Source organism: Neovison vison, chromosome 12, assembly GCF_020171115.1.
Source record: "Neovison vison isolate M4711 chromosome 12, ASM_NN_V1, whole genome shotgun sequence".
NCBI classification, from domain to species: domain Eukaryota; kingdom Metazoa; phylum Chordata; class Mammalia; order Carnivora; family Mustelidae; genus Neogale; species Neogale vison.
The window spans coordinates 100,423,441-100,446,728 of NC_058102.1; the positions used below are offsets into that span (position 1 = coordinate 100,423,441).

A 23,288-nucleotide genomic window follows, 5' to 3' on the forward strand; every position below is an offset into this window, starting at 1 on the left:
ACTAGCACCACAGGCGGATCTGGGACAGGGTACAAGGGCGGGAACGGGAAAATTGCTTAGAGAAAGATTCAACTAGAATCCAGTGAATTGTGCTCAGTTCTCTTTACTTCCTACAACCGAGTACATGGGTCACGGGGTGGAGGGGTGACAGGACATGGAACATGCCCCTCGGTGCCCCCAACACACCCCTGCACACAGGATGGTGGTGTCTGCAGCATCACAGGTCATGCAGGGCACGGGGGAGGGGGGTTCACACACACAGAGACGCCCACGGCGGGTACCAGACAGAGAACACCCCTGAATATACACAGCTGTACACAGGGAACCCCCAGGTCCCCAACCCAACCCTCTCCCCTGTCTTGCCGTCCCCCAGGCCGGAGGAACTGTATTGCTTTGAGAGAGCCACCCTGGGGGCCACTCTGCCAGGCACCCTCCCCTCCCCTCCCCTCCCCCCACCCCCATTTTGGCACATCTGCAAGACACGTGGCAGCGAGAGTAGGCACCCTCCCTCCCAGGCTTCTGTGGCTTGGAGTTGAGGAAGGGGGTAGGAGACTCTGTCCTCCATCTTGCCCCAGCCCTTCCCAAATCCCTACCAAACCCACTCCAGCCGGAACCCACCCCCACCCCCCGAAACACACACATACAAAGCTGAGCTATCCAGGAATACAGGGGAACAAGGAGATTGTCCGGGACAGGAGCGGAGGCAGTCGGGGGAGAAAGGACTGGAAGCAGAGACCCCCACCCTGGTGTGGGGATAAGACTGGCACAACAGCTACTTTAGTGCAATTGGAGAGGGTGCCCAGAGTGAGGGATGGAGATGGGAGGGGAAGGCTCTCCCCGTCTTCCCTGGGGGGCAAAGCCAGGCTCCCCAGGGAAAGGGCCTAGCAGGAGCGAGCGAGGGCCAAGGGCAGATGCTCTCGTCACCCGCCACCCTCTGCCCTCCCAAATGCAGTGACAGTGTCCCCCTCACACCTAAGTGGGCAACAGCAGCCTCGGAGTCAGTACCTTCAAGTAATTCATAGAACAGACCCTCCCCACCCCAGCTTCCTCCCATCTCTGGGATTTGGTCGCTTCTCTAGGGTTGGGTCGGGAGGAGGGAGTCCCCAAGTCAGGCCCTTCCCTCTCCACCTCCCTCTTCCCAGACCACTGGGCTTGGTCCTCAAAGATTCCTTGCCTCCGCCCTTGCCCGACCTGGGTCAAGGTCACGGAGGCCTGGAGCCACCACAATTAGAGGGGAAGGGGCTGCTTTGCTCCTTATCCCTCCTTCTTAAAAGGTAGGGTTCAAACTAGGCGGGATGGGGCCCCTATACTGGTTTGCCCCAGGAGGAGGGCTTCTGGGCTAGGGTCTGTAAGGCTATTTTCCTTTGCGGTGGGAAGGGAGGTGGGGATGAACACGGGGTGTGGGGAGAGGGGGAGGAATGGCAGAGAGGGAAGGAGGAAGGGGCCTCCCTGCTGGAGCGCAGTCACTGGAGTCATTCAGAGGAAGAAACACTCCTGTGCACAGATGGAGCAGGCCTGCTCCCAGGCCCACCAGCCAGGCCCTGCCCTCAGCTCGCGGGGCCCCTTCCAAGACCCCAGTGGAGGCTTCCAGGGATACAGCTGCAGAACCATTCACTCTGGCCCCACGCCCCCCACCCCGCCCCCAGCCTCTCCTCCCCTTCTAGGTTCGGGGAGTAAGAAGGTGCTCGGGTGGGCAGACAGCGGTGGAAACAGTATTGAGTTTTCCTTTGGTTACATATTGAAGGCAAAGGTGAGCTGGACTTACAGTCAAAACGGATAGGGATGAGGAAGGAAGAGGGGCCATGCTGGGGTTGGAGAGGGAGGTAGGCCCTCCTCAGCCCCTCCACCCCAAGAAACACATGTCTAAGTGGGGTGGCAGTCCCTCATCTCATCTCTCCCACCCCCCACAGCACCAAACAGAAGGAGAAGCCCCCTCCCCCAGGGGCTGCTCCCCACCCCAACCTGGGCTGTACATTCAGTGGTTTTCAGCAGTCCTATGGCTCAGGGGGCCACGGCGGGGGAGGTGGCCCGTCAGTCTCAGTTGGACAGTGGCAGTGACCCGGGTCTGTTGGCCCATCCTGGGACCCACAGTTTGTGCCATTTGTTTTTCTGAAGGATAGTACACAACCCTACCAAAGCCACCGCCCAATCAGAAACATCTCCCCAAAAATCAGAAACTAAAAACTGGCTCTTTTCAACTCGCCCTCTGATTCACAAGCCTGTTTCCCTGTCTCCTATGTAGCCCTCGCTCTGTCTCCTTTGCTGGGACCTGGGGCTGCTCCCAGGGTCCTCACTTAAAATAGGCCTTTTCTCAAAAGTGCTTATTACTTGAAGCAAGTGCTTTAGAGCTGCGGTGGGGAGAGGGGGAGGGAAGAGGGAGGGCGAAGGGAAGGAGCTGTTTCCTCCCCACCCTACCCCCTTAAGATTGGGGGGCATTCTGCCTGTTTTACTTCTCCACACCCGTTTAAGTCAAAGAGGTTTAAAAAAAAAAATCTTAACATTAAAATAAATATGCAGTGGCCATGAGAATGGTCAAAACACTTCAAAAAACACTAGGGGCTGGGGAGCCCGGGGTGGGGTGTGGGATTTCCTTTGGCATAAGGAGAGGGGGCTGCTCATCCTCCACGCCTGCCTCCTCACAGCCGTGCGAGGAGGGGCAGGGGACTCCCCACGACCTGCCCCCTCACAGCCGCACGAGGAGGGGCAGGGGACTCCCCACGACCTGCCCGAGCACTGCTGACGGTGTGCTGAAGGGGCAGCGGGGGGGGGGAAGAGGAAGCAGCCAGAAATCTCATCTAGCAAAACAATGGGGCTCCTGATAAATACTCAGATTCTTCCTGTCGTCGCCAAACATTGATAAAGGAGAACACGACTGATACCCCACTGATACCCCCAGAGTCTTCTCTGGAGGGCCCATCTCTCTGCCCACTCCCTGCCCCCCTATCCCCCCCCCCCAGTCACCTAATTCCCAGCACCAAAATGAGAGGGAGGGGGTGGAATGGGAAGATTTGAGGAGAGAGAGTTGAAGTTAGGGGCAAGCTTTGCAGAACCAGCAGGGTTGGGGGTGGGGGGCTGCAGCCCTTAAGAGAGGTCACATTGATTGTCGTATTGGGGAGGGCAGGGTGTGAAAGGGAGGTGGGCAAGAGGGGCGTCGCAAGGCCCTTTGGCTTTGAAAACAAAACTAAAAACTAAAAGCTGCACAATCCTTCTCACCAATAATGGTCATTTGGAAGCTTTGAAATGGTTTAGGAACTGAGGTTTGGGGGAAGCAAGACACAGAGAGAGGGAATAGAGACCATGACAAAAAGAATAAGGACTTGGACAAACACCCCAGGCTTCAGGGAACCAGCATGAGGTATGGTTAAGGGTATCTGCTAGGGAGGGAGGGGTCCCTGGGATGCCCCCCTCTCCCCTCAGGACCCCCTTGGCGAGGGCAGCAAGACTTGCAGGGGACACGACTGAAAAGTGGGTGAGGTTGTGAACAAAGCAAGCGTGGGTGGGGGAAGGAAACTGAGGGATCCCCTGGGTGGCGGTGGGGCGGGAGTGGGGAACCCTGTACTGTGTAAACGAAGCCTGTCCAGTTCTCAGGGGACAATACTGATGGCAGCCAAACTGGGCAAGGGTGCACTGTGGGAGTGGAGGGGGCATGACCTCTATTCAAGTTCTGTGTCTTGGCCCCTGGCTGAGGTATTGAGTGTGAGGAAGGGAACACTGGGCTGTAGGAGTGGGTCCAACTGTCCAGGAGGCTTAGCTGGGAGATGGATGGACAGGGCGTTGGAAGGGACCAGGGCCAAATTCAATGCTACATTTAGAGAGAAAACTGCCCCCTCCTCACTCCGGCCCAGTTTGGCTTTTGGGGTGCGACTTTTGGGAATCTTCTCAGTGCGGCCCCTCGCTCAATCCCATCTCTCCCCAAGGCCAGGAGGGCAGGGACCAAGCCTCAGCAGGTATTTATCGCTCCCTAGATCAGAGCTTCATCCTCACACTGGAGGGGAAGCCGGTCCCGAGTCGCCACGGTCCCTAGTCTGCCCTGCCCCTCCCACCATCTTTGGCTTCAGATCAGGAGTGACTGGGGGCGGTGGGTACTCTTGGACATAACGGAAGGTGCGGGCACAGAGGAACTATGGGGTTTGGGGGGCACAGGAGGAAGAACAGGGTCCTTTCCTCCCCACACATGCAAACACATGCCTGAAACACACAGGACATACTAGGGCTGTGGTTTTGAAATGGGCAGGAAATTAATTTGTTTCTTTCCCTAAAGGATAAAATGCTTACTTAAAAATTCATGACAAGCCTCAAAGTTAAGGGAGGGGGAGCCAGGGCGGGAATGGCCACAGGCTCTGCCCTCCCAAAAGAAGTGAAAAGAAAGAAGCAAGGTTAAAGTGCGTGGTTAGGGGGCCAGGCCAGCGAGGCAGGGAGTCAAGGAGGAGCAGGCTGTGGGGGCAGAGCCAGCCCTTGATTTGCATATGAGGAGCCAGGGGAGAGTGCAGGATTGGGGCCCAGGTACAGTAGTTGCTGCTTCAAGTGTTTTGCATTTGAACTTTAGGGGTGACAGGGTACAGAAATGGGGAAAAGCTCCAGGCCCCAGTGCTAAATACCCTCCCCCCTCATCCACTAGCTGCCCCTGAAGGGGGAGGGGGACACCCCCAGAGTGCTCACACAGTACCAGAAATTAAGGCTTCTCACTGCTGCGGGGGTGGAGGGGCCAGCCGAGCAGGGAGGCAGTGATGGGTATGGAAGAGGAGGAGGGATCTGCCTGGCAGTAGGGGCAGGGGGACCCAGAGAGGAGAGACAGAGGGAAGGGAAGGGAAGGGGGAGTTGGCAGCAGAAAGGGGAAACCGAGAGATGGGGTAAAAGAGAGGGTAGCCAGGCATTTAGCAATCATTTGGGGACACTTGGCAGAAGGGGTTGCCCTGGGGGTGCCAAGGGCCTGGGGTGCTCCCTGTCGGTCCCAGACCCCTGCCAGGCCAGGATGGTGTGGCAAAGGGGTGAGCAGCTGCTCCCCAGTGCTTCTTCCCCCCATTCTGTCCCCCCCACCCAGTCGTGTTCTCCTTTAAAGTGCCCTAAATGTATAGACTTTTTCTAAATAAATAGAATAAGATATCAAGCCACCGGCAGGGGGAGGGACACCGAAGGGGGGCTACTCCGAGTAGCAGCCATCTAAGCCAATGGCGCCGTGCCGCTCCTGGCTGTAGGGGCAGGAGGCCCCGTGGGGCAGGGCGCCGCAGCCACCCACCGTCTTGGCTGCTGCGATGCCGCAGTTCTTGAGCAGGCTGAAGCTGAAAGGACTGACGGCGTCCTTGGGTGGGAAAGGCTTCATGGTGGAGAGGATCAAGGCCAGGCAGTCTGCCACATCTTTGTTGGGGGCGCAGGCCAGCGCTGGGGTGTGACCTGCAGGGCAGAGGGGGAGAACTGAGGCCTGGGTCCTGCAGCCCCAGAGCCTCACCCATCTTCCCCCAGGCCCTGAGCTCTCCTGCTCTCATCTGTGGAGGGGAGCCAAGGCAGGCAAGCACCCAGAACCATCAGAATTCAAGGCCAATGAGGGTCCGGGGGGCTGACAGGCAGACTGTCAAGGTGGGGGGACACAAGGCTGGGAGGCTGAGGTGTGTGGGAGGTCTTCCTGAGGACAGTGCTGGGTCTGCCTAGTTTTGTCAGACTGCCCTCAGAGACTCTAGCATATTGGTATTGCGTCCCTGCTCTGAAGAGTTCCCCTGGGGGAAAAAAGACACCCCAGTTTATAGGTTAAGGTTAAGAAGTCACCTCCTGAAGAGTGTCCTTGACCCCAAACCCAGGAGAGGCGGGGGGCTCGGGACCCCACTCACCTTCTTCATCCACAGCCAGCACTGTGGCCCCACGACTCAGCAGGGCCTGCACCACAGAAGCAAGACCGTTCCGGGCAGCAATGTGGAGTGGCCTTGGAAGAAAGGAAAAAGGAGCAAGAAATCAGTAGGGTACCATGCTGCCCTTCCTCATCCAGCCAGAGTATCCCGAGTGCTGAACAAATACCGGGAGTTCCAGAGAGCCCCTGGAAGGCGGGTGGCTCTTTCTTCACCCACCTGCCTCCCCCAGCCAGGAGCCCCCTTCCCCGGGCACTCACATCTGCAGCGCACTGTTGGTAGCATTGATAAGGCCAAGGTCTTGGGTTTCTGCCAGGATCATGAGGGCACATTTCTCATGGCCCTGAGGGAGAGGAACAGAGATGGAGTGGAAGCAGGCAGGCTGCAGAGCAGGAGTTGGGTAGTGGGAGGACAAAGAGCTATGCAGGCTGGACAATCCTGATGGCCGTTCCAGTCTGCCCCCGAGGTGGGCCGACTCTCCCACTAACCCCCCCCCTGCCCCTCGTCAAGCCCTGCCCCTTACATAGCCCTCGCCATCCCTGATCCAGGCCATACCTTGCTACAAGCCAAGTGGAGGGCAGTGTTCTTGTTCTCATCCAGCACAGTAAGGTCTGCCTTCCCTCGATACAGCAGAAATTCTGCAAGAGAAAGAGGGCAGAGAACTGACGCCTTTTCTCCGGAGCAGGAGCCCTCCCGGCTCCTGGTCCTCCCATCTGCATCCACTCTGCATGCCATCTGCAGAGAATGAACTACCCAGAGACATGCCTCCTGCTTCCTGAGGCATGACACAGGCAGGGCTGCCCCATCTTGCAGAAACACAAGGAGAGCTCCCCCTCCCACACACAGCCCCTACACACCCACAGCAGCGGTCTGGCCGTTCTCGGCCGCCGTCATGAGCGCGGTGCGGCCGGTGTGGTCAGTGGCGTTCACCTCGGCTTGATGCTGCAGGAGCATCCGGAGCCCAGATATGTTGTCCGCGAAGGCAGCGGCGTGAAGAGGGGTCCTGCGGGGAGTGGGGGGTGTCAGGGCAGAGAGAAAAGGGAAAGCTCGTTCGCCTGAGCAGAAAGAGGCCAGAGGCAATCGAGCCTTTTCTCTAAGCCTTCCACCACTCACCGTCCTTTGGCATCTCGGCTGTTCACAATCTTGGCACCCAGAGCTCCCAGCAGCATCTCTGTGGTGCTGTCCTGGTTATTAATTCTGGGGGAGGAGGAAGGGTCAGTAGGAAGGACAAGGAAAACGGAATGCTTGTCCTAAGCCCCAGTCCCAGACCCCCGAGCAGGGTGGAGGTGCAGGAAAGGACTTACACTGCACAGTGCAAAGGAGTGAAGGGGTTTCCCTCCAGGTATGAAAACGGGCTGTGTTCAAGTAACAACTCCAGACAATCTTCATGTCCTGAGCAGGAGAAAGGAAGAGCAGTGGAGGGTGGAGAGGGACGAAGACCACCTCTGTCCGGTGCCATCTTGGGACATCCCACTTCCAGATGCAGCTTAACCTGGGTCCCTCCCTCAACTCCACAGGGCCTCAGTCTCTGTTCTGTTCTGCCCTCCCCCATGCTGTACCCCGACTCCCGCACCCGCCAAGACCGCAGGCCCGCACCAGTGTAGGAGGCCCAGTGCATGGGCGAGTATCCACTGTAATCCACGCCAGCATCCAGGGGGTCTGTGGAAAGGGCAGCCTGCAGCAGTGTCCGTAGCACGGCGGTGTGGCCGCAGGCTGAGGCCAGGTGAATGGGGGTGCGGCCCTTGAAGTCTCGGCACAGCACAAACGCGTCGTGGTCCAGCAGGGCGGCCAGGCAGTCCTCACAGCCGGTCACTGCCTGTGGGCGACATAACGGTGTGAGGGAGGGCACAGGGCCATTCCCTGCCTCACAGCCAGTCGCCAGAGCTCGCCCCGGAATGAGAACCACTTCTAGGATGCCCATCGTTGTCTTTGCGCCAACTCTAAATGTTAGGTGTCAGCATCTCCTGCCTCCCTCCTCTCTATGCCAACAGACAAGCAGAATGGCAAGAGTTAATTCTGGCACTCTGGAGTAGGGGACAAATGGCAGTGTTGGAAGATGAAGGGATCGAAGCATCCCCTGGGTTGAGGAGGAGACAGCTTTAGGCCAACTGATGGTGGAGAAGGCCTGAGATGGTGGCATCATTAGCCAGGGGCCCAGCACCAGGGCTGGGGTTCCTGGGGCATGGACTGGGTAGCAAGCATGTGGCTGTATGAGATAACAAAACAAGGGAATCGGGGAGACCTGCTACGAATGTCAGGTACTCCTCCTGGAGCAAACACAGTAAGGCCCAATTAAGACTCTGGGCACAAAATACTGGCCCACCTGCTAGACAGTCTGCTGTCCTACTGCTGATGGGTCCTGTGTTCCCAAGTCCAGGACTGTCAGTGAGCAGCCCCACCCAGGAGGTCACTCACCCCACGGTGGAGGGCGGTGCGGCCCCGGAGGTCAGCAGCATCAGCTGTGGATCCTTTCTCTAGCAGCAGATGGACACAATCCACATGGCCATTCATGATGGCCAGCATCAGTGGGGTTCTACAGAGGGGGCAGGAGAAAGGTGAGGGCCCGTAGGGACATGAAAAGCTGCACCCTGCCCCTGGCCCACACTCACTGTCCATAGGCATCCATGACATCTGTGATGTCAGCTCGTTCCCCACTGTCGATCAGCAAGTGCAGGGAGTCAGTGTGGCCAGAGGCAGCTAGGAGAAAAGGGTCTGGGTCAAGGCACAGTCAAGGGGAAGGAGGCAGCCAGGTCGAGCAGAAAGGACTCAAGGGTGGAGATTAAGGGAAGACCTGGAGAGGCAGGCCGAAGTCTTAGGGGAACAGGAAGCCACGAATCAGAACTTGAAGTTTCCATTCTCCTCGCCCTGCTCCACTCCCAACCCTAGGCCCGTTCAGGAAGGGTCTGGGACCCGTCTCCATGACCTCCAGCAAGGGGATGGAAGCACCTGAACGGCGTCCTCACCAGCAGCGTGCAGGGGCGTCCACTTGCGTCTGCGCTCCCTGACAAGTGCGGAGGCGCCGTGGGCCGTAAGTACCTCCACACACTCGGTGGAGCCCCGCTCGGTGGCCAGGAAGAGCGCGGTCCGGCCCTTGTGGTCCCTTACATCCAGATTCACCAGCGTCTCGGCCAGTGTCTTCAGGGCTTCACAGTGACCGTTGTAGGCCTGGGTGGGGCAGTGGGGGGGTGCGGGTAACCGATGGATACAGCTCGGGACACTGTCCCCACTCTGCTCTTGGGCCCCATGGGGAAACTCCAGGCAGCAGTCCCCGCCACGAGCTTGGGCCCCTCAGACTCTCGATTTGTACCATGCCCAGCCCTCCCCAGACCACTGCCTGCTTGCCACATCCCCACAAGAAGGCAGAAGCTAGGACAGATTCCCAAGTGCTCATGCCTGTGTGTGGGTCTGGGGCAGGGAGGGACAAAGAAGACAGGGGGAAAGGACTGCAGACTCACAGCTAAGTGCAAAGGGCTGACTGGAATGGTGCTCTCCACATCCTCCAGGCAGTTAAAGGACATTTCTAAGAGCTGCAATGGACAGGAAAGTAGGGGCAGAGGTTCTTGAATTTCTAAGATGTTATCCCTCCACCCCCACAGTGACCCCCGAAGGCCCTGGCCTAGAGACCACATCTGAGTCAACCACCCCTCAGTTTCAGAATCCACAAAGATGATGGTGTGCCCTGCCCCTCTCCTCTACCCCTCGCCAGACCCCGCACATACCAGTTCGAGGTTCTGTCTGTTGCCGTAGGCGGCTGCATAGTGCACAGCTGTGTAGCCCTGCCTGTCCCGCAGGGAGGGGTCTGCACCGTTATCCAGTAAGAACTCCAGACAGCTGGGGGACAGGGGCACACTGTGAGGCAGGGACAGGCCCAGCAGGGGAGGGCCCAGTTGTGCAAAGTGCAGAGGAGAGGGGCAAGGGAGCCCCTCCAGGCCAAGCTGCCCAACACCCGTCCTCTGCTCCACAGAGGCCAACTCCTGCCCATTCGACCCTGGCTCCAGACCCACCACCTCTTTCACATCAGCCCTACTCTGGCTTCGGTGCCTTCCTTTATCCCTGGAACACTCTCCTGGAGAACCTAGAGCATAGTTATTAGTTACCAATACTTTCCACCCACCTCCACACACGCTGACCTCCTGTCTGGAATGCCTTCTCCTTCCAACCTCTCTGAAGAAGTCCTACTCATCCCAAGCTTGCTCCTAGCCTCCTCCCCTTTGTGAGGCCTTCCCCAACCTTCCCAGTGAGGTGCCTCTTCCTCTGTACTCCCTTGGCACCCTTCTTAGAGGATCAGCTTAGAAGTACTAGCAGCAATAATAATAATCAGCACTTTCTACATGTCAAGCACTGTTCTAAGCACTTCAAATGTATGAAATCGCTTAGTGTGCATCATGCTCTCATGGTCTTATTCTTATTCCTACCATAGTTAAGGAAATTGAGGCACGGAGAAGTTAAGTTGTCAAAAGTCGCACAGTTGAGTTTCTTGGATTGGAGTATCCTTCTTTAAAGAAAAACAACCCTTTCATTTCAGAACACTCATAGATTTACAGAAAGACTATAAAAATAGTCTGGAGTTTCCACATGCGCTGCACTATTCTCCCTATTGTTCATATCTAACATTAGAATGTGTAAATGCCCTTTCATTTTTATTTCCCAACAGCTTATTCGTTTTCAAAGGGTAGAAATTTGAGGATTTTTTGTTTGTTTGTTTGTTTTGGAGAGTAAGATGCAGGAAGGAGCAGTGGGAGAGGGAGAGAGAGATTCTCAAGCAGGCTCTAAGCCCTGCTCGGAGTCCAACGGGGGCTCAATCTCATAACCTTGAGATCCTGACCTGAGCCAAAATCAAGTCGGATGCTTAACTGACTGAACCACCCAGGCACCCCAAGAGTAATTCATCTTTTATCCTTGTACCTATCACAGTACTTAGTACCTAATAAGTAAATCCTCAATTCTTCCGGAATAGATAAGTGATTTGGTGTGTTTAGCTCATATGATTCTCTCAGGAAGACCACCCATTCCCTGAGGGAAGGAACTAGGTCTCCTACTTTGGTTTGTACCCACAATACTTAGTCTAGGACTGGGTTCAGAGTGCACCCAACGTACTGCAGGCGGCCCAGCTGCCAGCAGCGGAAGTGAGGTGGCTGGGTCCAGAGTGGGTGGGAGTGCAGCTGGGCCACAGCCAAGGCCACTGGGACAGCACATCCAGGGGCTCTGCTCAACTACTCACAAGAAGGCCTCCTTCCTGCGGGACTCCTTCAGTGGCTCGTCCTCTTCAGCATCGTGGCTGGAAGATGAGTGAGGTTCCGCTCTGGGGTACAGATAGTGAAGTCAGGGGAGGCTCAGGGAGACGAGTGGAGCTGAGAAGGCCAAAGTGGGACTCTCACCTCCGGTAGGTGTCAGAGGCAGCGGCATAGTGGAGCGGAGAGCAGCCTTTACAGTCGGCCTCATTGACGCCCGCACCAGCCGTCACCAGCGTGACTGCACACTGGTAGCTGCCGTTGGCGGCTGCGTAGTGCAGTGGGGTCCTGTGGAGAAGGCAGGGAAGGTGGGTGAAAGAGCCGAGGGCAGACCCAAAGGCAACCAGAGGAGCAGCCTGCAGCTGCTCTGTAGTACTCTCCCCACTTAGTCTCCAAGCCCCTACCACTCCCTCCATCGTCCGTCTCTCTTAGCTGACATTCCCCACATCTACTGCTGCGTATCGACACACCTTCCAAATTTGTCTCTCCTCCTCAAGTCAGCTCCACTGCTCAACAGCAAATTAAGACATTCAACGTTCCTAAAAGGAAAGAGGATGAGGGTTAAGAGAGCGAGAGGCTCACAGAGAAGCCACAGGCACAGGGAGAGGCTGAGAAAGGATGGCGCCGCAGACAGTTCTTTCTGCTGTGACTGCTCGCACTGTGACGGGGGACACATCTGGGCAGCAGAGAAGGGCCCACACCCTTGCCCAGATCTCAGTGCCTGGGAGACAGAAGAGAACTCACCCTCCAGAAGCAGCAGCATGAAGACAGGTGCGGCCAAGGTTGTCAGGCGTATTGATGTCAAACCCAGCTGAAAGCACGTGCTCATTGCTGAGTGAAGATACAATGCTATACAGCTGACCTGCAGGGCCGGAACAGCCACGGATCCCATCTGAGGGCCCTGACTAGAGGGAGAGGCCTGCACCCACCTACACACCTGCCCAACCCCCCAACCAGTCAGCACATACCTGAGGAAAGAAGCTTACGACAACAGTCAGAGAATCCAAAGAGAACAGCTAAGTGCAGAGGGAACATGTCGTGAATGCCGCGCCTGGGGAGAAATTGAGGGACTCGGTCCTTAGGTCCAGGAGAGACTGGTTATAGACCTCCTTTCTGTAGGTCCCCTCCCACTAGCCCAGGAGAAGCCTGTACAGATCTAAAGGACCCCAACTCACCGGGCGGTATCCGCGCCATTGGTCATGAGGGTGCTGATGAGCAGCTCGTGTCCATAGCGAGCAGCCACGTGCAGTGGCGTGTTCCCAAATTTGTCGGCACAATCAATCTCGCTGCCTGAGAAGGAAGCACACAAACTCAGGCTGACCTTAGGCTCCAGGCCACTCACACCACCAAGCTACCATGTGAGTGCTTGGTGCATGCCGTGTCCCAGGCCAAGCCTTCCACAGGTGTTAGCTTGTTTGTAAGCCTTAAGGGCAGGCAGACCAGGGCCATTTCCACAGATGCCTTGCTCAGAGCTCCAGGTGCTCATCCTGGCTGGAAGGGGGTGTGGGAGGTGGAATGAAGAAACAAAGGGGTTTCTAGGGATGAGTTCTCTGGGGAAGTGGGAGAAGAGAGCACAAAGTCTCCCAAGTTCATACCATTCTGGATGAGGATCTGGGAGCGGGTGAAACGACCATGGATGGCAGCCATGTGCAGAGGACTTTTCCCTTCCTTGCTCTGTGAAAATATGGCAATTTTTTTGTTTTCAGCACAAGGCACTGAGAAGGCCCCATTCCCCTTTCAAAAGGACACATCTCTGAGGATGGACTAGTCTTGTGGACATCTGCTCAGCCCACACTCTCCTGGCAAGGTCTGATCAACCTAGGAGGCAAGTGACGATTCACAGGGGAAGATATGGTCAGGACCCCCAGAGCCAGATTCCTCTCCCAGCACTCCCAGAGCCAGGCTATGGCATCATCCCTTCAGGCACCTGGTAGTTGACATCAGCCCCATTATTGACCAACAGCTCCAAGCAGAGAGCGCCATTGGTAGAGACTGCAGCCACGTGCAGTGGCGTGAAGCCCTTGTCATTCGGCTGGTTGACATTGGCTCCTGCATTCACCAGCTCAATGGCCACAGCATCCTGGCCCAGGTAGCAGGCGATGTGCAAAGCTGTGTTTCCAAAAGCGTTGGGCTCGTCGATCTGGATTTCCAGGGGTACAGATAAGGGCACAGGGAAGTATCAGTTTAAATAAAATGGAAGCCAGCACAGATAGCCTAGAGAACCCCAGAATTCCAACAACCTCCCAAGACACCTCAGGGTCCTGACTCAAAAGACCGAGCCTATTCCTTACAGCAAGCGCTATTCACTGCATTTCACTGTATCCTGCTGACCTCCCCCAACCACTCCAACAATCCCAGCACCTTACGTCTCTACACACAGACTCTGACGCCCAACTCCCTGTCCTTAGCACCCAGCCTCCCGGGCTCAGCACCCTGACCTCAGCCCCCATCCGGAGCAGGTACTTCACCACTTCAATCTGGCCGCTGGCCGCAGCTGTGTGGAGCAGCCCATAGCCCTTGCGGTCCTTACAGCTGAGGTCCGCTCCCCGTGCCACCAGCAGTTTTAGGACCTCCAAATGCCCTAGAAAGAAAGGGGAGGCTCTCAAGGGTGTGGAGGGTGAACTAAGACCCCCAAGTGCCTCTCTCCAAAGGCTGCAATCCCCATCCCTGCCTTAGCAATCCTAAATGTCAAATTCCTCCTCTTTCCATGAACCCTTTCTCACCCAGAAAAGCTGCCCAGTGCAGAGGCTGCCGCTCCTTTTTGTCACAGACATTCAGGCTGGCTCCCTTGTTCAGGAGCAGGTTCACCGTCTGTATGAGGATATGAAAGACACCTGCTCAGAGCCAGGTTCATGCTTTCAATGTACCTAAGGGCAGAAGCCTCAGTTCCTGAAAAGGCTGAGGCAGCCAAATGTCTTTGTTCTTGAACAGAACAATCTGGAGAACTAAAGGGAACAGAGGAAGCAGATACTAAGAAGGAGAGCCCATACATATTTGGAAGTTTGAGGGAAATTTGAGGGAGTGTCTTCCTATGATCTGCCGGTTCTTAAATTCTTCTGAAAAATCTTCTAAAACATTTCGAAAAACAGGGACACTCACTTTTCAGAAAGAGGCATGTATATAAACATTTTCCATCCAACTTTAGAGAGTTTACCTTGGACTTAAATCCAAGTCAAGAATTTCAATCTAACCCAACCATTCATTTGGTGCTCAAGCCCAAGTGTCTATCCAGGCTGCTGTTCCCCAGACCTGATGGCCCAGAAGCAGAGGAAGGTAAGTGGGGTGGGAAGGGAAGGGAGGGCCGGGACAGAATGGGACGGGGCTCAGCTGGGTATGGATTGGAGCAGTCCTTACCTCCAGATGCCCACTATGCACTGCATGGTGCAGGGCACTGCGCCCACTCCTGTCGGCCACGTTGAGGCTACTCAACAGGGGTGCCAGAGCCTCAGCACACTTCGTGGCCCGGTTGGCAGCAGCCACATGCAGTGGTGTTTGCCACAGCTTGTCCCGGGCATTCACATCTGCTGAATGTGCCAGCAGCAGTCCCAGCACCTTCTGTAAAGGAGCAGGGGATAGGAGAGAAGAGAGAGGGGAAGTAGAAGGTAAAACAAATGGAGGGAAGAACAGATCAGCATGGCACATGTGGCCCCATGGAATCCCCCCATAACCCTCATCCCCCAGCACAGAGTCTCTTCTCATTTTTCCAACATACGTAGCCTCTCAACCTCTACTTCCCATCTTCTGGATCTTTTTTTTTTTTTTTTTTAAGATTTTATTTATTTATTTGACAGAGATCACAAGTAGGCAGAGAGGCAGGCAGAGAGAGAGGGGAGGAAGAGGCTCCCCGCTGAGCAGACAGCCAGATGCGGGGCTCGATCCCAGGACCCTGGGATCATGACCTGAGCCGAGGGCAGAGGCTTTAACCCACTGAGCCAGCCAGGCACCCTCCATCTTCTGAGAGTTTAAAATCTTCCCTACCTTGCTGAAGTCCCCTCCTCTTCCTCAAGCCACCTGGTATCACTCCCTAACCCAGACCCTGAAAATCTTCACCCACACATATAGCTACGACCAAGCAAATCCATATATACAGAGAATCCCAATCCCTCACACTTTTCACTAGAAAAAATACACACTCCTGCTACGCTGCCCCAAATACCCTCCTTCAGTCCTTCCACAGGCACCAAAATAATTTCCGTTACCTCAGTAAGCAAACAGATGCCGGTTCCTCTCTAAAACTTAGGCTAAAGGGTCCCTCTTAATCACAACCCACCGCATTCCCATTGGTCCCCCATTCCCTTTGGTCTTAGTCTCTCCCCTGGTAGTTGGAGCCAGGGAACTGACCATGGAACCAAGGGAGAGGTCTCCTTACCCCCTCCCCCACACGCCACCCGTTCTCTTCAGGGTTGCTGGACCCAATTGATGAGGCACATTTGACCTCTGTGCTGTCAACTTTCATGCTGCTTGAGAGGCAGGGATGCAACAGATCACTACCCTCAATCCCTCCATCACAAGGTAAGAAATCTCAGTGCCCAGAGGGGTATCAGACTCCAAGGTGGCCCCCCAGGGAAGGATGAGTCACTCAGGCCTGGCAGCAGGGCCCCCTGCAGTCTGCCAGCCCAGTGTTAAGCTCTCCCCTGACGTCACATCAGCTGGCAACATTCAGCCCCCCTTACCAGCCAGTTCTAGGGGTAGGAAGGAGGGGCCAAGGTCTAGTCTCCTGACCTAGGGGTAGACCAGCTTGTAAGCAGACAGCTGAGGCTCTCCGATCCTTTACTTCTACCTTTAACCAACTCATCCTCTCTGAAAGGGTGAAAGGGCAGAGGAGGCCAATACCTCATTTCGGGAAGCAGCAGCACGATGAAGAGGGGTCAGCCACAGTGTGTCCTTAGCATTGACATTAGCACCTGTGGGGATATAATTTCCTCTTTTGGTGGGAAGTGGACAGCAAGTAGGAAAGGAAGCCAGTAATCAGGCTAAGGAATATGGATAGAGATGAAGCCTCTCCCAGAACAAGTACCAGAGAACAATTCTTGGATGGGCGGGGGGAGGCTCTTCCCTCAGGTCCCCTCCCTAGGTGCCACACCTTCCAGCTCCCCACTTTCACCTGACATCAGTAGCAACTGGAGGATGGGGACATCGCCTACATAGGCAGCAGCATGCAATGGGGTCCGCCTCTCTTGGTCCTGGGAAGGCAGAAAAGAGCAGCAGCTGTGCCGGAGGGTGAACTATCAAGGACCCCAACCCAAGTCTTAGAGCTCCAGGCCTTTCCCCACCTCTTCCCCTAGGTTCTGCAGGCTCCTAAATCCCTATCCTAGGTCAAAACAAGCACCTAGGGAGGGTGGAGTCAGGGAGTCAGGGGGTCAGGGCCAAGGGGGCTGTAAGGCAGGCTCCTTCTTCCAGGAGGGGTGGGGGCGCTGCAGATACTGATGGTTCAGAAAAGAACACCGTTTCTGGGCATCCTCAGCTCCACTGTTCTATGCTTCAAGCCTGACCTGCTCTCCATCTCCAAATGTAGAGCAGGCGCCCATCCCTGGGTAGAAAGAGCTGTGGCCTCTTCCAAGCCAAGGAGCCACGGAGCCGCCCCACTGGTTGGGAGGGGTCCAGAACACCAGGGCCCAGATTACTGGCTCCCCATCCTCCCTGATCCCAGCTCACCAGTACATTGATGTTCTCCTTCTGCGAGAGGAGGGAACGCACTTCCTCCACATCTCGGCTAAAGATGGCCTGGACCAGGGGCGGCTGCAGGAAGAACCGGCGTTCAGAGAAAGCGGGCCGGAACGGAACCAGCGGTGGGGGGCGGGGAGGGGGGACACCTGGCTTGATGAGGGGCGTCGCTGGAGGGGCTCCGCTCTGGGGTCCTGGCTGCAGAGGACACTCCCGCGGCATGTTGGCCGGTCGCCAGACCCCCAAGGACACCGGCTCGGTTGAGGGGAGCACGGCGTGGGGCGGGGCGGGAGCAGCGGGAGCCCGGGGCTCGGGCCCAGCCTAGGCCGCACATCCCCGGGCTCGCGTGGCGGCGGCGCCGGACCCTGGAAGGAGGAAGCGGGCAAGAACAGGAGGGCTGACCTGGTCCGTGATGCTGAGGATCCCCATGGCCCGGCCCGGGCTCCGTCCGCATCGAGCTCCCGGCGGCGGCGGCGGCGGCTCCACCGGGGACACGGGGCGGCCCAGGCGGCGGCTGCGGCGGCGGCTGCGGGGAGAGCGCGGCCCCGCCTACCGGGGGGCGGGCGAGCGGGAGCCCGCAGCGCTCCCTGGCGGCCGTCCTGGGCCGGGCCGCGGCGCTCTAGCCGCGCTGGCGGCCCCAGGCCTGGCGCCCTCCGCCCTGTCCTGGCGCCCGGAACGGCCCCGGCGCCCCCCACCTCGCGCGCTGGTTCCCCGGCTCCCCAAGCCTGCTGCGCCGTGCTCTCTGCTCCAGTCTGGAGGCTCGGCGAGTTTCTCACAAGACCCCAAGCGACAACGCGGGCCTTGGCCCTGCGGGGCCTCCCACCACCCAGCCCACCACAATGCCTCCGCCGGAGCTAATTCCTCCCGTCTGCGATTACATACCCCCAAATCCGCCACACACTTGGGGAAACAGGGGCGTGGAGACCCGGGGGTTGTATATGGCAATAGCCCCAGAGAGAAGGAAGGCGTGTATCTCCACTGGCGGTGACATGAGTTGGGTAGACAGGAAATAGCGAAAGTGCTCAAACTGCTGAGAGAAATCCCAAAAAAGATTCTCCAGCTGCAGAAAATCCCCACAGAGAGGCTGGGACAGCTGGCAGCTGAAGAAGGCCTCCAAGGCCGACACAAGGGGCACTTCCCGAATTACTAATTAACTTCATGGCCAGGTTAAGGTGGTAGGATGGCTACACTTTAAGAGGCTCAATGGCTTCTCCCCAGAAAAGGGTGGGGTGCTTTCCCTTCTCCATTGGCGAGGCCAGAGAGCAGCCAATCAGGCAAGATCTAGATGGAGGTCATCCCAGCCCAGAAAAGGAAGAGGGAAGAAAACTGGATATCGAAAAATTGCTGGAGTTGATAAAAGGTGATCCAGGATCCTTAGAGCTCAGCAACTCACTATGAGTGTTCTAAGAGGGAACACATTTAGGAAGAAGTATAGCAAGTTGGCCCCCTATCAAGGTACAGATATAATAAAAGCTCTTCTTTGCTCTCTAACAATCTATGCCCTTCGTTGCCTTTGGTGTCTTGATTCCCACCAGAAAGATACACAAGACACTGATATCTGTGATTATTCCTGGAGAGAGAAACTAGGGAACAGGGAATGAGGAATGAGAGGGGAAAATACCCATCACTACATATCTTTTTTTTTTTTTTTAAGATTTTTATTTATTTATTTGACAGACAGAGATCACAAGTAGGCAGAGAGGCAGGTAGAGAGAGAGGAAGGGAAGCAGGCTCCCTGCTGAGCAGAGAGCCCGATGTGGGGCTCGAACCCAGGACCCTGGGATCATGACCTGATGATGACCTGAGCCGAAGGCAGAGGCTTTAGCCCACTGAGCCACCCAGGCGCCCCACTACATATCTTTAATAATTTTTGAACATGGCAGATGTCCAACAGACTGAACCACCCAGGCACCCTGTAGCGGTCAGGTTTAAACTGCCTACCTTTGTGGCTCATTTCACCTTAATGTTTTTTGTTTTTTGTTTTTTTTTTTAAAGATTTTATTTATTTATTTGACAGAGAGAGACCCAGTGAGAGAATGAACACAAGTGGGGGGAGTGGGAGAGGAAGAGGCAGGCTGCCTGCTGAGCAGGGAACCTGATGCAGGGCTGGATCCCAGGACTCTGAAATCACAACCTGAGCTGAAGGCAGACACTCAATGACTGAGCCACCCGGGCGCCCCTCACCTTACATGTTTGACATACAAGTGTCCAACATTTCAGAATGGATTTTAAACTCCTTAGGCAGTCTTCCAACACGGGACTATGCATTACTTTGGGTTTTTTTGTTTTGTTTTCTATGAAAAAAGGATTTTGAGCTCTCCAAAGGCAAGCATATACATTATTCTTTGTAGCTTTAACAGAGCAGGAACAGACACTTAACATTTGATGAGGAGGAGAAAGATGAGGCTGAAGAAGTAGAAACTAAAGGAAGCTGGGGATCAGATGGATATGGGTGTTAGGACATGTTGACTTGACTACTGGACCTTCCAGGAAGGGCTGAGCTAGGATATGACCCAGAGGATGGGGAGGAGCGGACTACATGGCCTTCATTGCCTGAAATAGCTCCTGGTAACCTGAGGAATTGGAGTCAGGGGTTGAGCTGAGGTCACGTGCCTGGTTCTGGTGTGGGAGTAGAGGTGAACAAGTGAGGTTACCAGCCGGGTACTTTGGGCAGCTGGAAGAAGAAGGAAGAGCTAAGGAGTTATTTTTAATATTATTCAGAGCACAGAAAGAGGATTTCTCAGTAGGGGAAAAAAGGGATATAATGTAGGTAATACAGATACTTCCAAGGTTCAGGGAGAGGCAAAGGGGTGGGGTGGTGGGAGTGGTATTTAGGCTGGGAGTAGTTGCAAAGCCCTTCTAAGAAGACAGTCCTATGATTCAACTACTGAATTCACATTTGGATAACTCTAGGCAGATATCTGCCTATTTTTAAGCCTCAGTTTTCATTCTTTTAACAAATGCTGATTGAGGACTCAACCATTATAGAATGCACAGTACAGCACTATACTAACTGGCTTGGAAGTAGAAACTTAGAAGTAATAGTGTCTATTTTTGTGGAACTTTGAAGAGCATACATATACATACGAAACTACTAGAGAATATAGGATACATGCTATTTTACATGGCATCGTGTGTTTGGAGTAATTTTCAGGGATGGGTTCAGTCGAAAGATGGTCTTCCTCGAGTAGATGTATTTTGGGTTAGTACCTGAAGGAAGTTATTGATGTAGAGTGACAGGGAAATGGAAGGAAATTGGTTGTTCAAGTACGAGGAATGAACTAGGAAAGTTTAAATGGCAGTAATTAGCTAATCTAATTAGTAGGGGGACAACAAGCAAATTGGCTCGGCAGGCCTATTGTACCTTGGGGATTCTGCAGCAGTTAACTCGGTTAAGGCATAGTGTTAATGAGGTCACAGTTCAGTCATGTATCCCGGTTAATTTCTGTCTTTTATCCAGCCAGAACCTTTCTCCTCACTCTAAGCAGCTGTCTCACATGTGTAAGCCCTTAGTCAGAGGGAGTGGGTCTGGACAAGAAAGCAAGGCTGGAAAGAGTAAATCTGTTCCTCAAGGTCACATGCCCACTGAGAGTGGCTCCAGATTACCATCTTTGAACTGGAAAGTGATACTGACTGTATCCTGGTGGTGGGGGTAGGGGTGCTGAGGGAAAAAGAAGAAACGTTAGGAGAGAAAAAGAGGTAAGATCATTCTCCAATTTGGGGCTTCATGTATATATAATATAAATATAAAATAAGGATGAAAATGCCTTCCTTTTAAAAAAAATTTTTTTTAAAGATTTTATTTATTTGTCAGAGAGAGAGAATGCAAGCACAAGCAGGGGAGAGTGGCAGGCAGAGTGGGGAGCAGTCTCCCCACTGAGCAAGGAGCCCAGCAAGGACTTGATTCTGAAGCAGATGCTTAACCACCCAAGCGTTCTCCATAAAACGCCTTCCTTAAAAATGTTAAATGTAAGGGGCGCCTGGGTGGCTCAGTGGGTTAAGCCGCTGCCTTCGGCTTGGGTCATGATCTCAGGGTCCTGGGATCGAGTCCCGCATCGGGCTCTCTGCTCAGCAGGGAGCCTGTTTCCCTCTCTCTCTCTGCCTGCCTCTCCATCTACTTGTGATTTCTCTCTGTCAAATAAATAAAATCTTTAAAAAAAAATGTTAAATGTAAGCCAGAGTTCAAGGGAGGGTTCTTGGTCTTTGGCATTCAAATAAAATAGGCTCAACTTCCCTGGTGGTCTAGTGGTTAGGATTCGGTGCTCTCTCTCTCAAATAAAATAGGCTCAAAATTTAAAAGCAATCCAGGGCCACCTGACTGGTTCAGTTGATGGAGGATTCAGGGTTGTGAGTTCGAGCCCCAGGTTCAGTGTAGAGATTACTTTAAAAAATAAAATCTTTTTGGGGCACCTGGGTGGCTCAGTGGGTTAGGCCTCTGCCTTTGGCTCGGGTCATGGTCTCAGGGTCCTGGGATCGAGCCCCGCATCAGGCTCTCTGCTCTGCGGGGATTCTGCTTTCTCCTCTCTCAGCCTGCCTCTGCCTACTTGTGATCTCTGTCTGTCAAATAAATAAATAAAAAATCTTTTAAAAAAATAAATAAAATCTTTTTTTAAAAAAATACTTTATTTATTTGTCAGAGAGAGAGAGAGAGAGCGCGCACCAGCAGGGGAGCAGCAGGCAGAGGGAGAAGCAGGCTACCCGCTGAGCAGGGAGGCTGATGTGGGACTCAATCCCACAACCCTGGGATCATGACCTGAGCAGAAGGCAGAGGCTTAACCAACTGAGCCACCCAGGCATCCCTAAAAAATAAAATCTTAAAAAAAATTAATCCATATCCAATGGAAATCCCAAAATTAATGCCAATCTCATTAGTGGGGAGATGGAGGATTTCTGTTTCCAGGCCCCTGTTTCTAGAGAAGCTGTCTCTCTTCCACATCAGTTAGACCCCAAATGAGACATAGTCTTTAATTACTTCATCCTTCTTCCCCTTTCTACACATTATTTTAGACAAAACTTTCCTGAGTGTGGAAATGTGACCAAAGGTTTAGAACAAAAACAGAGAAAGGGTTCATAACCAAGCACCACCATTCTTTTCTTTTCTTTTTTTCTTTTTTTTAAAGATTTTATTTGTTTAGGGGCGCCTGGGTGGCTTAGTGGGTTAAAGCCTCTGCCTTTGGCTCAGGTCATGGTCCCAGGGTCCTAGGATCAAGCCCCACATCGGGCTCTCTGCTCAGCCAGGAGTCTGCCTCCTCCCCTCTCTCTGCCTGTCTCTCTGCCTACTTGTGATCTCTGTCAAATAAAATCTTAAAAAAATATTTTATTTGTTTGGCAAGCCTGGGTGGCCTAGTCAGTTAAACATCTGCCTTGGGCTCAGGTCATGATCCCAGGGTCCTAGGATGGAGTCCTAGGGGGATCCATCAGGCTCCCGGCTCAGCAGCCAGCCTCAGGGAGGCTGCTTCTCCCACGGCCTCTCTGTTTCTAATGAATAAAATAAAAATAAAGTCTTTTAAAAAATAAGATTTTCAGGATGCCTGGTTGTCTCAGTCGGTTAAGCTGCTATATTCAGTTCAGGTCATGATCCCACGATCCTGGGATCGAGTCCCACATCAGGTTCCTTCCTCCACAGGGAGCCTGCTTCTCTCTCCACCTCTGTCTGCTTGTGCGTGCTCTCTCTCTTTCTCTCTCTGACAAATAAATAAATAAAATCTTTTTTAAAAAATAAGATTTTATTTATTTACTTGAGAGATAGAGAGGGATCACACACAGGGGTAGAGGGAAAAGCACACTCCCTGCTCAGCAGGTAGTCTGACTCCTGGAGGGTCTCTATCCCAGGACCCTGGGATCATGACCTAAGAGGAGGGCAGACCCTCTTCCAACAGAATTGCCCAGGCACCTTAGGCAGCGCCATTCTTAAAATGTGTGGAGAATTTCAATTACTTTTGCACCCATCTAGATCCAATCTCCCTCTTTTTATTTTCCTTTTGTTTTTCCCACTTTTATCAGGAGCATTGTTTTCCCTACTTGTATCAGGATGGAAAGCAGTACAGTGATATTTCTTTGCCTGGGTTCCCGCCCTGAGGTCGCACCCTTCAGGTGCACACTTCCCGACAAAGAGGGTTTTCTCCCCTAAAATTAAATATTTTTCTTCCCCTCCCCCCTTCTTTCTATCAATATCAAAAGAAAAAATTGTGCAAAACCTTAGCCCAGAGGTCGGAAGATTAATTTCCTTTCACAAAGATGTACAGCATAGTACCAGGCATTATAGAGGCTACAAAGATTAACAGAAATTCTACTCATGAACGAGGAAGAATATAATAACGGCTCTAGGGGAGCCTGGGTGGCTCAGTGGGTTAAAGCCTCTGCCTTCGGATCAGGTCATGATCCCAGGGTCATGGGATCGAGACTCGCATCAGGCTGTCTGCTCAGCAAGGAGCCTGCTTCCTCCTCTCTCTGCCTGCCTCTCGGCCTACTTGTAATCTCTGTCTTTGAAATAAATAAATAAATAAAATCTAAAATAATAATAATAATGGCTCTAAAAGAGACGTTCAGAAGATCA

The 23,288-nt window shown here is 54.0% G+C and overlaps 1 protein-coding gene across 1 annotated transcript; it reads right to left on the reverse strand.

Moving 5' to 3' along the window:
* Positions 1-1,715: 1,715 nt before the first annotated feature.
* ANKRD52 (ankyrin repeat domain 52) lies at positions 1,716-17,226 on the reverse strand. Its single transcript, XM_044228422.1, has 28 exons — positions 17,135-17,226; positions 16,724-16,807; positions 16,173-16,251; positions 15,902-15,972; positions 14,423-14,623; positions 13,792-13,879; positions 13,507-13,649; positions 12,996-13,208; positions 12,664-12,742; positions 12,244-12,358; positions 12,037-12,119; positions 11,813-11,930; positions 11,539-11,607; positions 11,216-11,356; positions 11,059-11,139; positions 9,557-9,668; positions 9,293-9,364; positions 8,801-9,002; positions 8,447-8,534; positions 8,253-8,370; positions 7,434-7,653; positions 7,142-7,229; positions 6,951-7,034; positions 6,695-6,840; positions 6,393-6,475; positions 6,098-6,180; positions 5,823-5,914; positions 1,716-5,391 (listed from the first exon to the last, which is right to left on the reverse strand). The coding sequence occupies exons 1-28, from the start codon at positions 17,159-17,161 to the stop codon at positions 5,141-5,143; spliced, it is 3,231 nt and encodes a 1,076-aa protein (XP_044084357.1). The 5' UTR covers positions 17,162-17,226; the 3' UTR covers positions 1,716-5,140.
* Positions 17,227-23,288: the final 6,062 nt, after the last annotated feature.

What these genes read in the sequence shown, in the direction of transcription:
- ANKRD52 (XM_044228422.1), bottom strand. Translation starts at nt 17,161, where the DNA reads ATGGGGATCCTCAGCATCACGGACCAG. An exon ending in CGCAGGAAGGAGGCCTTCTT is followed by an intron (nt 9,669 to 11,058) that starts GTGAGTAGTTGA and finishes CCTGTCCCCCAG; the next exon opens with CTGTCTGGAGTTCTTACTGG. An exon ending in AGCCGAGATGCCAAAGGACG is followed by an intron (nt 6,841 to 6,950) that starts GTGAGTGGTGGA and finishes CACTCCCCGCAG; the next exon opens with GACCCCTCTTCACGCCGCTG.